General features: G+C 40.4%; 1 protein-coding gene across 1 annotated transcript; it reads right to left on the bottom strand.

Moving 5' to 3' along the window:
* Positions 1-793: 793 nt before the first annotated feature.
* On the bottom strand, positions 794-12411 carry LOC117045980 (acetylserotonin O-methyltransferase-like). The gene is made up of 9 exons (XM_033147611.1): positions 12190-12411; positions 10764-10938; positions 10119-10293; positions 5604-5733; positions 5325-5393; positions 3327-3445; positions 2161-2301; positions 1449-1571; positions 794-1216 (listed from the first exon to the last, which is right to left on the bottom strand). Exons 2-9 carry the CDS (start codon positions 10833-10835, stop codon positions 1008-1010), a joined length of 1038 nt encoding a protein of 345 aa, XP_033003502.1. The 5' UTR covers positions 10836-10938; positions 12190-12411; the 3' UTR covers positions 794-1007.
* Between the last annotated feature and the right edge of the window lie 986 nt (positions 12412-13397).

Below are 13397 nucleotides of genomic sequence, written 5' to 3'. Positions count from 1 at the left end.
TAAGCTCCTTTTGAGAAACATGTTCTTAGTGCATACCTTTGTTTGTTGGCATATCATTAATCAATGGAAAGCTGTAGGTCAGAAAGCCCCTTCCCGTGGAAGGTACAAAAATTGCTGGCAAGAGATGTGAAGGAGATTTTTTGTTGGATGGTCTTGCCAAAGAGGCACCAAGAGCTAGCTGACCCAAAGTTTGGGATAAGAGTGAAAAGCTTTAATTATAAGAGCCAGCCAAAGGGCAGACTGACCCATATCTTAAGAGTGAAAAGCTTTCACTTTCACCCAATAATGAACTCAGGGCTGTCTTACCCAGAGACAAGATCAGTCATTGATAGATGGCCTGGCTGGAGTACCTTTTTGCTTTGATGTTACTAATGGTGTGACGTGCACAAATTCATGACGCTGAATTAGGGGAGAGGGACTCTGAAAGGGTATAAAAGCTGTATGTATTTTTTCTCCTGTTGTATTACGGTGTGAATTATCACACGGATGCCTTCTGCTGTACTAGGGTGTCAGAATATAAATTCTTTCTCTATCTCATTTCTTCGGTGTCGTTATTGACCCCTTTTTCTCCCTCACCTCGTGGTGCAATGCGAACCCCAAGGTTAATGGAAAAGGTCTGCCAAAAAAGGGCTACATTAGCTCTCATTGTTTCCAGCAGGTTCTTTTTCCAAAAAAATCTTGAGTTAATATGGGATACAACCTCTTTCTCTTTCCTGGTTTGGCTCATCTGCTCCTAGAAAAAAAAAGGCAAGCAGGGAAATGAAGGTAATAACTACTACTATTACAACGGTGGTTAACATGTAACAAGCTTTATTATTATTCTAGCTTCTCTTAGTATTCAACCATAATGATAAGCAGGGGGGGTGGAGGAGATATTTCCACATGGGGAGGATTTGGAAAAGAAAAGAAAAAGTAAAGTGATTAAGCATGTTCAGTTATGGCTGCAAAGAATCGGGCTAAAATATATCCGTTCAGTCACGACGCTCACAGAATGTTCTTGGTCAATGCTATTTTCTTCCTAAAATGGCGTCAAAGTGGCCTGTTTTCTTTTGCTGAATCTCCTTAAAGCCAGCAGCATTGAAGAACGCATTGTACTCTGACAGGGTCCGTTCTTTCCCTTGAGTACAAAGCAGCATAACCAAACCGTATATGTGAGCTTCCAATGGCCCCGTTCTGTCTTCATTGAGAACTATTTCCACTACTAGAACTCCGCCACCTGTTTCAGAAAAGGACATGAAAGATGTATCAATACATATTACACCATTACATATTACAAAGCAGCATGTTACTTTGCCCAAATGTCCTGAAATCAGAAGCTCAAGAAAAAAAGGAACGCAGCTGAGCCAGAGTGGCACACGGACATAAGGGGAAGGGGCCATCGGGAAATCCAAGTGGCTTGGAATGAGAATCAGTTCCCACAGGAAACACCTATGACACCATGCACCTACCAGGCTTGCAGGCTTTGTGCAGTCTGGTTAGCAGTTGCACACACTTCTCATCTGTAAAGACGTGCAGGGTTCTAGCCAATATATACAGGTCAGCTTCTGGAATTGGATCTTTAAAAAAATCACCTGAAATAAATCAAGTAGCCATCTGGTGAAATAATTATTATTCTGACAGAGAGAATACTTAATTTTATCTTTCTCCAATTTGCAGCTATAAGATGAGCACTGCTGTCTCCTGGTGCTTCTACTGCGAAGAAGGAAAACGTAGGATAAGAAGAGCTCTGCTGGATCAGGCCCATGGCCCTTCTAGCCCAGCAGCCCTAACCAGGACCTGATTACATGCACACTCTCCTCTCCTCTCCTCCTCCTGTGGTTTCAAGTAGCTACTATTCAGGATACTGTCCCTGATCATGGAGGCAGGGTATAACCATGACAGCTAGTAGCCATTCATAGACTTATCTCTAACAATTTGCCTAATTCCCTTTAGAAACCACCCAATCTGGTGGGCTTCACGGCCTCCTGTGGGAGTGAGTTCTATAGTTCAACTACGTATGTGCTCCCATCAACTCCAGTCAGCATGGTCAGGGATGATGGAAATTGTAGTCCATCCATAACTGAAAGTTCACTGATTCTCGATTCCTGCTTAGTGCATGGCTGTCTTGTCTGTTGGTGGAAGAAAATGATCTAATATATGTAGAATAAAGCAACATTTTACATCCATGAAAAGTAATTCTGTGTTCTTCTGAGGAGCCATAATGCTTCTTTCCTGTTTCCACTACTTCAGGTAGGTCTAAAATGGTCACTGTAGAATTTGGATACAATGAAATATATTCCTTTGCGAGGGCACCACTGCTTCCTTAAGAGGAGAAACAAAGGGAAAAAATGAACATGTTGTGCATATCAAAGCTTTTTTCAAAAATTCCTGCGCAAATTTCTAAGATAGCGCACCAGACACGTGGTTGTCCAGTCATTTCTTTCAGGGGTAAATATGAGCCACTTTTACAGTTCTGAGGCAGTGGCTCTGGCACCGGGGGTGGGAAGCAGGCGGGGGCAGGGCTGGCGTGCGTTCTGGGGGTGGGGTGCACCGTCCGAAGGGGCATGGCACGCATTCTGGGGGTGGGGCCATAGCACAGGGGGAACGGACACAAATCTGATAGTTCAGAGCTTGGGTCATGGGTTATTAGGGGGTGAAAGAACAATATTCTACTTGTACAATACAAAGCAAAACATTGTGCTGCAACTCTTTCCTGTTTAGCAGGAGTAATGAGAATACAGTCCAGAGGAATATGAGAGTGTGCCAGGAAGGAGTGGCCAGAACTAAGGCCAACACAATTCTTTTCAGTGGACCTAATTGAGACTTTGGTAATTTGAACTCAAGCTTTGTATTTATTAGCCCTGCTATGCAAAAATCTCCAAATGAATCCAAACTTCAATGTCTAAAATCCCTGGTAGAGGACAAGGAACCCTGAGATCACATTAAGGGTAGCCAAATTCTGAGCGATTGCCATAAAACTTAGGGAACAAGCTGTGCTATCATAATGATTAAGGCCTTAAATGATAATTTTAGGTTATATTTTAGTGACTAAGTTTTAATTTATATATTTTTAAACTGTTGCTATTTTTGTATTGTCTCTGTTATACCTAACTGCAAATTCAAATGTATCCCTATTATGTTTTATTACATCCTTGATGTTGTATGTGAGCTGGAACTAATTCACAATTCACGAACTCAAGTCATCTATAGCCCTTCTCCCCACCATAATATACAGTGTTACAGCTCAGGGCAAAATGGGATGGAGCGATGTTTCCTGTTCTACAACAGCAGCCTTATCATTTCAGAGTGCCAGCATAGGAAGACATGTGAGAATTTATAGTACTTACCTCCCACATCACAAACGAGTGGGAAAGGAGAGAGATCAAATGCATTCAACACAACTCGACCACACAGGCTCCACATCTCACGCATAAACTCCATGAATTCTCGCAAGCCACTCTCTGTTCTAGTAATTCAAAATAGCATTGTCAGTGAACAGAAGGAATATCTTTGAACAGAGGATGGTTCTAAACAGGAGCTGTATTCCACATAATGCTGTTACTTTTTAGTTGTGTGTGGATTTCCTTTCCTTTTTTCGGCCTCATCCTTTTCCCCATTGATACCAGTAGGCAGATCATGATGGGAGGTATCCATAACCCATACACAGATTTAAATATGAATATGAATATGAATATGAATATGAATATGAATATGAATAACAACAACAACAACAACAACAACAATAATAATAATAATACATTATTTACTGTAGCTGTGCATCTCACCAGTATTTCAAAACCTCAGGGATTTTTTTTAATTAACTTTGACAAAATTCATTTCCCTTGTGATCACATCTGTCCCAGTGAATTGGACAAATAAGACTTCCTCTAACTCTGCTGTGTGTGGCATGACATTGCTAAGAACTTGATTAAGGACTGTTTAGTATGCCCAAACTCTTGCATCTGAATTCCATCTGGATAAACATTGCATATCTATGTTTCCATCGGTGGCCGAATGTGTTATTAAAAATGTAACAATTCCACAGGCTGTGGATTCTAATATATGACCACAAGGAGGAGGAGGAGGAGGAGGAGGAGGAGGAGGAGGAGGAGGAGGAGGAAGCACCCCTCTTCAAACCTGCTCCTATACATGCTCAGTGGAGGCACTGATTTTAATAATGTTTCACATGGAGGGGTTTGGGTGTATTAATTGATGGGCAGAAGCCTATATTACAAGTCATCCTGAGGAATAATTAAGCATTGATCCAGGACCCCATACAAAAGGAAGGGTTGAAGTGGACCGACTTCTCATCATTTTTCAAGTGATATATTTTTATATTATATTATATTAATCATTTTATTTTATTATGCTACATTATTATATTATATTATATTAATTATATATCAATCCCATATTGCACTACTATTTTTGCTATGTTTTCAATTGCAATAAATAACTTAACATTCTCTTTACACATTTTTCCTTAACTCCGTTGTTTTAGTGATTGGTTTTTGCCCAAGGATAATTTTGGCCATGGCAAATGCTGCTTCTTGGCAGCTTAATTTCATCAGTAGCCCCTGTCCACATGTTTCAATCCTTCTTTCTCAACTATTTCTCCAACTATCACAATATTCCAACTCCAGGAATTGTTAAATAGCACAGGGCCTCTAATGCCTGTACAGAGTTCCCTCATAATGAGCAAGTGGGGATGTCTGTTGACATGTCTGAGCACACATTGACCTCTGGATTGTGGAAAACTGCACTGAAGCAGTGATAAGACTCAGAAAAGGCTATTTGTTATGACTGGAAGCAGTTCTGCTTCAACATCGGAAAATAGTGGAGGCAAACAAGGCAGGGTCTTCACAACTAGTCTGTTAGGGTGCCAACTTGAATAAACTATAGAGTGATCACATGATAACTGATCACATGATGCAGTCCATACACATCATTTGAATGGGAATGTCCATCAACTTGGGGGGGGGGGCTGCCCACTCAAGCATTTTATTGTGGGGGTTGAAGCTCCCACATCCCCCAGGAGTTGCCTCCTATGTAGTTTGTGTAATGTAAGACCTGGTAGCAAGGAATCCAATTTTAGACATCATGCTTAAACAAAACAAACAACAAACAAACAAACAAACAAACCAGGAACCCAAGTCTGGCATGTAGTAAGGGATCTCCCAATATCATTAGAGATAACTATCAGAGAGGGGAGAAAGCAACATTGGATAGAAAAATACTGGAAAGGTGAATACAAGTTAGCAATAGGTTTCCCGCAAATTGCAAAGGGAAAGTTTTGCCCATTTTTAAAAAGAAAGAAGATCTAGAAAAATACAAATTTTCTGTACCTGTACATAGCCTCATAGAAATTGTTTGTAGAACTGTCATATAATCTATATGTCTGAGCCTTTCCTTCCCTGAAACAGAATATTTGTTTTAATTTAAGAAAAAATGAGCATCATAACTACAGAATTAAAATTCAGACTCTTCAACAAAACAACTAAACCAAGTGCACTACTCATACAATTACATGTGTTGTCAAAGCTGTGTCTAACCAACACAGGTTTGTTTATTTGTAACGTCTGTGAGTTTTACCATTTTATTACCCGTTTTATCAGCCTCCTCACCTCACAGTATCAGTCAGGTGCTGTGCTCTTGTATAGGTAAATTCAGCATTGAACTTCAAGGTATAATACTGAGTCTTTGGGCTTCTTTTACCAAGGTAAAGATTGGCAAGGTTGGTATTTCCATAAAGCGCTTAAAATGAAGGGGACAAAAGATTAATGTTTTCACACCTCTGTGCAAAGCCCCTTTCCCTCCCCAATTCTGCAGGGACAAAATGCTTGAAACAAGGATAATGAGGCAGAAGACACATTTCTATGATTCCACAGCATGCTGCCCTCATTGTAACAAAGTGCAACACCAAGACTGCAACTCTCCAGCTTCTCTTCCAGAGAAAAGTATGGAAAGTATGGAAAAGTATGAAAGTATGAAAAGTATGGAAAAGTATGGAAAGTATGGAAAGAACATCAGGGTGCAAAGCTACCACTAGGAGTGGCCATTCTGACACCTGTAGCGAACTATTAGAAATCTATGAACAGCAGGCAACTTTGTTCCACTGTAACATATAAGTCAGGAGGACAGACTCTGTATGTCCTGAGCTGCACTGGTGCTTAGTGACCTGCACTAGTTGCCTATTTGCTAATGAGCTTTCTCACTGACATTTATAAACAACTAGGGACCAGCACATCTAACAGACCATCTCTCCTACTATGGGACAAATCACCCTTTACAATCATGGAAGGAGTGTCACCTGCAACCCTACTGGAAAAAAACCGCTTTCTGGTTATAGCACCTGCCTTCTGGAATGCTCCCCAAAGAAAGATATGGGAAGTTCTATGTGTTTCAAATGTCTCCTAAAACCTCAGATGTTTCCCTAGGCTTATTTGGATGCTACTCTGTTCAGTTGCTGGCTTGATGGTTTAAATTGCTTTTTAAATTCTTTTAATTAATTAAAAAAATTGAAATAGCTCCCAGAACACTGTCAGATCATAACTCTATAGTCATGGAGATTCAAAAAGACAGTCAGTCCACCTTCAGGTGGTGTCTGAATGAAGAAATTTTGGATGATATAGTCTTCTTAGAAAAGACAAAAAAGATAGTAAGAGAATATTTTGAACAAAAATTGAATAATGGAACCAAACTCCAAACAGTCTGGGACTCTAGTAAGGCGGTCATGAGAGGCCTGTTTATTCAACAAAATTAAATCAAAAAGAAAGTAAGAGAGAAAAGAAAGAAGGAATCTTAAATGAATCAGCAGAGAAAGAAAAGGAATTAATAAAAACACCAAATAAAGAAACAACAAAACTGGCAATAAAATTATTACAATCACAGTATTCTATGTTAATCAATGAGGAAATAGCATGGACAGAGGCATAGCAAGCCCAAGTGGTACCTGGTGCAGATTTTTTTGTCAAACCCCCCCACCCACATCATGCGGATGGTTTTGGCAAATAGATTGATTTTTTTTCTAAAAATATCTTATTCATTATGATCATTCTGGCTTTCTTCCAGGTAGACAAATTAAAGATAATATCAGGAATGTATTAAATATTTTAGAATACCTGTAAGTGAGAAACGAGAAGAAAGCAGCGCTGATGTTTATAGATGCAAAGAAAGCATTTGATAATGTTTCATGGGACTTCATGAAGACGGTGATGAAGGAAATGGGATTTGGAATAAACTTTAATGGGGGATACAGACTGTTTATTCAGAACAGAAAGCAAAAATAATTGCAAATCGGGTGGTAACAAACAAAGGTTATATACAAAAGAGAACAAGACAAGGATGTCCATTGTCACCACTGTTATTCATTCTGGTACTGGAAGTACTGGCAAGAAGAGTGAGATAAGATAAAGAAAAATTAGGAATAAAAGTAAAGAAAAGTGAGCACAAGTTGCAGATGATTTGGTAATCACTGTAAAAGAAACGAAAAGTTCTCTCCCAAAGGTAATGAATATAATACAAGAGTTTGGACAAGTGGCAGGATTTAAATTAAATAAAAGTAAGACCAAGCTGTTATTAAAAAACATTAAATAACTTAAAAGAAAAGAAATAACAGAAATGATTGGAATGGAAACATATAAAAAGGTAAAGTATTTGGGTATATGGATAACAGCCAACAACAACAACAACAACAACAACAACAACAACAACAACAACAACAACAACAACAATATTTATTACGGTCCAAAGACCCAAGAATTCATTACAAAAAGCAAAAAATATAAATAAAGACAACCATTAAAAAAATTGGCATGAACTTAAAAGAAATTTGGAAATATGGAATAGGATTAACCTCTCTTTACTGGGAAGAATAGCAGCAATAAAAATGAATGTGCTTCCAAACAATTCCAATAATAACAGGGAATGCATGCTTCAAAGAATCACAAAGAGAGCTCTCAAGATTTATCTGGAATGGGAAAAGGCCAAGGATAAAAAATAAGATACTTACAGACGTGAAAGAAAGAGGTGGATTCTCACTTCCAGATTTAAAACTGTATTATGAAGCTGCATCCCTAACATGGATCTGGGATTGGATCAAGTTAGACAAAGAGGAAATAACAGATCTTGGAGGACATGATAACAGGTTCGGATGTCATGCATATCTATGGTATGGAAAAGCAAAAATACATAAAATATTCCATAACCATACTATATAATAAGGAAATCACTGTTCAAAGTATGGGATAAATATAAAGAACTATGAGAACATAAGACACCTTGGTGGTTATCACCTATTGAGGCATTATCACTTAAAACTCTGGAAAGAAAGGGAGAATGGCCAACATATAGAGAGTTATTGGTAGAATAAGAAATGAAATTAAAATTGAAAGAATATGAAGAAATAAAAGAATTTCTTCAAAGTTGGTTGCACCATAGACAGCTAAGGATACTGTCAGGGAACTGCCCCCGCCCCCGCGAGAGTCTCGCTGATGTACAGAGAGCCCTGACACCTCCTCAGCAGCGATACATCTCCCAGCGGGCAAAGCGACTACTCCTCTAGTGGGGAAGGGAAGGGAACCAGCAGTCCAGAGAGGCAGCAGCTTGAGGATGTTGATGAGAGCCAAAGCGCCTCCCACAACATTCGTTTAGAGGAGAGCACGCTACTTCCGTCGCCCCAGTTACACAGGGGGGGGTCAAAAGGAGACAGGGGAGGAGGCACCTGGGGATGCCGAAATTCCTTTGTTGGGGTCACAGCCAAAAACCGGCACTCTGGGATTCTGCTAGTGACTAGGACGGTCATGTTTTTCTATTTCTCTACACTGTAATGACCGTTCCCCACATCAAATGGGGTGCCAGCATCCCAGAGCAGCTCCTAGTAATTCGGGCTGGCTTCACCTTCCCAGGCTGGATACCTGTGGTCTCTGCCTACACAGTCAGCCGCCCAATCCCGCCTGGGGGAGTTGTCGCCAGGGGGATTGGCCAGGTAGGGGGAGGGAACACAGTCCAACACAATAGAAGGTTTTACATACCTAGGAGCACCAATAAACTGTGAAAAGACAGTTGGGACTCATGCTTGGTTACTCGTGTGCAACCGCCAGGCAGATCTGACAGCTATTTTTAAAGAGAACAACAAGAGAGGATTTTCATATACAGTTTCCAAATTCCAAAAGGAGGTGATAGAAGAAAACTCCAAATCATTAAAAAAGGCATATAATAGTCTTTTGGAATGGGAAACTAAAGATGAAGAATAAAGTCGGTAATGCTATAATGGGCACAAGATATAGGTCACAATATACAGTTCGAAGACTGGATAAAACTGTGGAAAGTAAATTTGAAATTTACGGACTGTATATTGTCGAAAGAGAATTATATGAAGATGATGTATACATTGTGTGTTTCGCCAGTCAAATTAGCAAAAATGTATAAAAATGAACAGAAGGAGTGTTGGAGGTGTAAGGCTGAAGGTACTTTTTACCATATGTGGTGGGACTGTAAGAATGTAAAAATATATTTTGGGAAATGATATACAATGAACTGAAAAAATGTTTAAAATAGCATTTGTTAAGCAACCAGAAGCCTTCCTGTTGGGTATTTTAGGTCAAGATCTGCCGAAAGAGAAGAGGACATTATTTATGTATGCTACTATGGAGGCAAGAATATTGATAGCACAAAACTGGAAGACTGCAGAGATTCCAACAAAAGAACAATGGCAAGAAAAAATGATGAACTATGCAGAATTGGCAAATTTAACGGATAGACTACAAGAAAAGGACAACAGTGACTTTGAAAAAGAGTGGGAACCTTTTACATTACATTTGCAGAAAAAAAACAAAGAACATTGACTCGATGGCAGGATTTAAATAAACATTCACATTTTTATTGATAAAGAACAATTAATGTGATGAAGGAATGATAAAGTAGATTGTATAAAACAACGGTATATAATAAGGAGGCAACAAACCAGAAATGGAAGCTGAGGGAAGTCCGGGAGAGAGGAGGTGATGATGTGTAATATCTCTGTTATTAATAGGAGATGTTTGTAATGATAGAAAAGAAAATTAATTTAAAAAAAAATGATCTTAAATGGTATTTGGACTTTATACTGTTGGTTAAATTTCCAAATAAAGAATAAATACTTTGGTTGTCCTTTGTCTCCACTCTCAGGTACTTGTAGCCAACACAGGCGTCCAGCAGCCTCTCCATCCCAAAGGGACTGGTACCCAGACGTTCGGCAATAGTCACTGAAGTCAACGGTTCCTTGGACTCCATCAGCAGATCAAATACACCAAGATCAGAGGCTGTAGACATAATCTGGATCCAAAAAGGAGTGAGGGAGTACACAAGGAAAGAATTCAAAATGGTTTATACTTACAAATGTTCTAAAAGGAATGAAATGCTTTTGAAACACAAAAAAGATTATAATACAGTTCAAGTCCATTTGAAGTGCAGAAATAAAAATAGGACATAGGTGTTTTAAGCAAGTTAATTTTAAATTATTGCTGTATCCCACTTGTGCCCCGGGTACCATACATAGACTCACAGTTCTTCTCATTTTCTTATAAAAACATTCAAGTGACATTAACAATATTTGAAGTTGCTGTGTTTCTTTATGCTGTGTTGATCCCTGTAACTGTAAGTTTTGCCTTGCCATTTAAAGACATTTTTTATTCTACACAGGAATTTGATGCTATACAAGAATTTGATTCTACACAAGTTTCAATTTACAATTTGAAAGTTTCAAGGTCCTAGCAAGTATTAAATTTTGCAGACAATACTTTTACCTTTGGTATTAGAAATGCATGCTGATCCAGAAATAACATTTTCAAAGCTTCAGCCTCTTCTGTAGCATTCATTGTTCCTTACTGCTCTGTCCGAGACCTCACAGTCTTCCTCTGATGAGCAAGTTGCTTTTGGAAGAAAGAGCACTCTGCTTGCGGTACTTTTATTCAGAATTCACTGAAAATGAATTGACAATAAATAAGTCTATATAAACAACAATGAACTTTGCAAATGACTGAGGACAGAGATGTTTGTGGGAAAGGCATATGTGGGAAAAGATTTCTTTCTCACAAGTGCAAGAGGAAGAAAGTACCTGGAAATTGTTGACTTTGCCTAGGTGAGTAATAGTGATACCAGAACCTGACAAGTGAGGTAAAATCAGCAGGTGTCTGGAAATGCACAATTAAAATGTTATTGGAGAAAGTTAATCAGAAGAGAGACCAGGTGGTTTGCAGAAAGCGCTCTTGCTGAAATGAGGCGATTTGTAAATTTTTAAAATACAGAAACACATTAACAAAGAAGTGTCACATGCAAGTCATATAGTAGGAACCATTTTTGTGTCCAAATCAACAGTTGTGATTGGAAAAATTCCCAAGAAGTTCACTAAAGAAATCACTTCTGAAAATGAGGGGACTACCCAGCCCTCACAATAGAGTGTGTAGCTTACCTGAGAAGCAGCATCTGGCTCCAGAGCTGCTCCCACCCTCCACTCCCTCAATTAACGCTTACTTTGCAGGTTAACATTTTCCCCACAGGCACACAGGCATGCAGGCGCGGCTATGCCAAGGCCACTGTTGAAGGGCCAGAAAGGAATTTCCTTGCACTGGCAGGTTTCGGCTTTCCCGTTGCAATTCGTCACAACTTAGGCGGTTTCAGCCTTGGGCGGAATATTTAGTCATCTTCCTAAATGGGGTGTGGGGTGTGGGGCACTGACACTACGCCCGCAGTGTGGCGGCGATAACAGGGTTCCCCGTTAAAGGGTTATTGGGGGGAGGCATTGTCCATGCGTCAAGAAGTTGTCATTGTTCTCCCCACCAGTGGCGGCAAAACGGGGGAGGGGAGGGCTCCCTGCTTGAACACACGTTCTCCAGAGCTAGCCCAATCCCCACACATGCTAGATAATCCTGACGTTTCCCAGATCCCCGGCTGGGGACTGGGAAGGATAAACACCCAATGCCTCCCCCCAATTTTCATCCCATAACATGTTGTCTTGTGTCTTTATTCCACTCGGGGGTCGCCTAGGGTTTGGGGGACTCCTCCTGTCCACGCAATGAAAGCATCCATGACGGGAGGCCACCCAAGCTCTGCTTAAAAACCTCCAAGGAAGGAGAGTCCACAACCTCCCAAGGGAGTCCATTCCACTGTCGAACAACTCTTACTTTTATTTTTCCCTCACACACCAAGACTATACAAATTCTAGCAACATACCTGGAATGCCACCTTCTGGCTTCGTCTCCTGAGCACCTATCAAATCAGTTTATGGGGAAGTTGGGCTACGGGCTGAATGCTTGTTTCCCACTCCAACCTCCAGCCTTGCTTTAGCTCTTCTGCAGCCCAAATAGATTTTGTACGTTCCGACAGCTCCCCAGGAAATCTACAGCTAACTGAAAAGGGATGCCTGCTTGGGACTGATACCAGGAGGGAGCCTGAAGTGTAAGAACGGTCACCATGCCTAATTGAAAGGGCTAAATCGGGCCCAGCTTGGCTTTGTCAAGGCTAACATAGATTAAGTAACAGAGGGATGTCAACATCAAGGGGCTTTTCAGAGCAAGAGGAGCAAGTGTGACCCAGAGCGACCCTTGGTTGTGGAAAGAGGGAACATTTTAAGGGAACAATTTCAAATCCCAGGCAGTAAACAGGCAGGACAGACAGCTTCCAAGGTTCTGAAATTACAAACCTGAACCCCCTGGGGGAGTACATGATGGAGTTCTGGGCTAAATGGGGACTTGGTCTGTTGGCAGGTATGTGCTCCAGTTCATTCTGGGCAGTGGGTGGACCCAGACCATGACAGATAGTTGGCATACGGTGCTTATCCCATTTGCCTCATGCTGTTGCAAAGGCCAGCGAGGTTATCAAGCATAACTCCCTTGCAGAAGAAGAGAGAAGGTTGACTTGCAGAATTTTCTCCCTTGCAGAAGAAGAGAGTTTAACTTCCTTGCAGGATATGGCTGATTAGCAGAATAATTCAAAGTTGTCTGTCGGTATTTCACACTCGCTCAGGATATATAAGGTCCTCAAGTTGTTTTAAGTTTTTTTTTTTGTTCATTATCCTGGCTCGCATGTCACAGTAAGCCAAAGTGTAGCTTACTGGCACTACACAAGCAGGCAGGTTTGTAACTGTTTGTACCCCCCCCCCCAAATCTACTTTACTCCTGCACTGGGCTGAGCTTGGCTTAATGTGTTGTCCAAAGCTGGGATCATGTTTAAGCTCTCCTCACTAACCACAAGCCGTAGCCATTTTTGTTCTTCACCACTGTTGCCATAATCAGGAACTAATGAAAGCAAGAGTTACAAAAGTTGTATACATTCGGACCTGGGGCTTTGCAGGGAAGAATGTAACCACTGCAGTTAACGGTTTTTTATATGTTTAAAGCTGTTTCAAACTCCGCTTTAGCCAAAGAAGTTCCCAGAGCGGG

Source organism: Lacerta agilis, chromosome 4 (assembly GCF_009819535.1).
Source record: "Lacerta agilis isolate rLacAgi1 chromosome 4, rLacAgi1.pri, whole genome shotgun sequence".
NCBI lineage: Eukaryota > Metazoa > Chordata > Lepidosauria > Squamata > Lacertidae > Lacerta > Lacerta agilis.
The sequence above is the reverse complement of the archived record's forward strand: the minus strand, read 5'-3'. Positions and strand labels throughout refer to the sequence as shown.

Bases quoted from the DNA above. Each gene is read 5' to 3' on its own strand.
- LOC117045980 (XM_033147611.1), bottom strand. From the start codon at position 10,835: ATGAATGCTACAGAAGAGGCTGAAGCTTTGAAAATGTTATTTCTGGAT. The intron at 10,294-10,763 runs GTAAAAGTATTG...TTTTGGATCCAG, and splicing joins ATGCATTTCTAATACCAAAG to ATTATGTCTACAGCCTCTGA. The intron at 5,734-10,118 runs GTATTTATTCTT...CTTCATTTTAAG, and splicing joins GGAGACAAAGGACAACCAAA to CGCTTTATGGAAATACCAAC.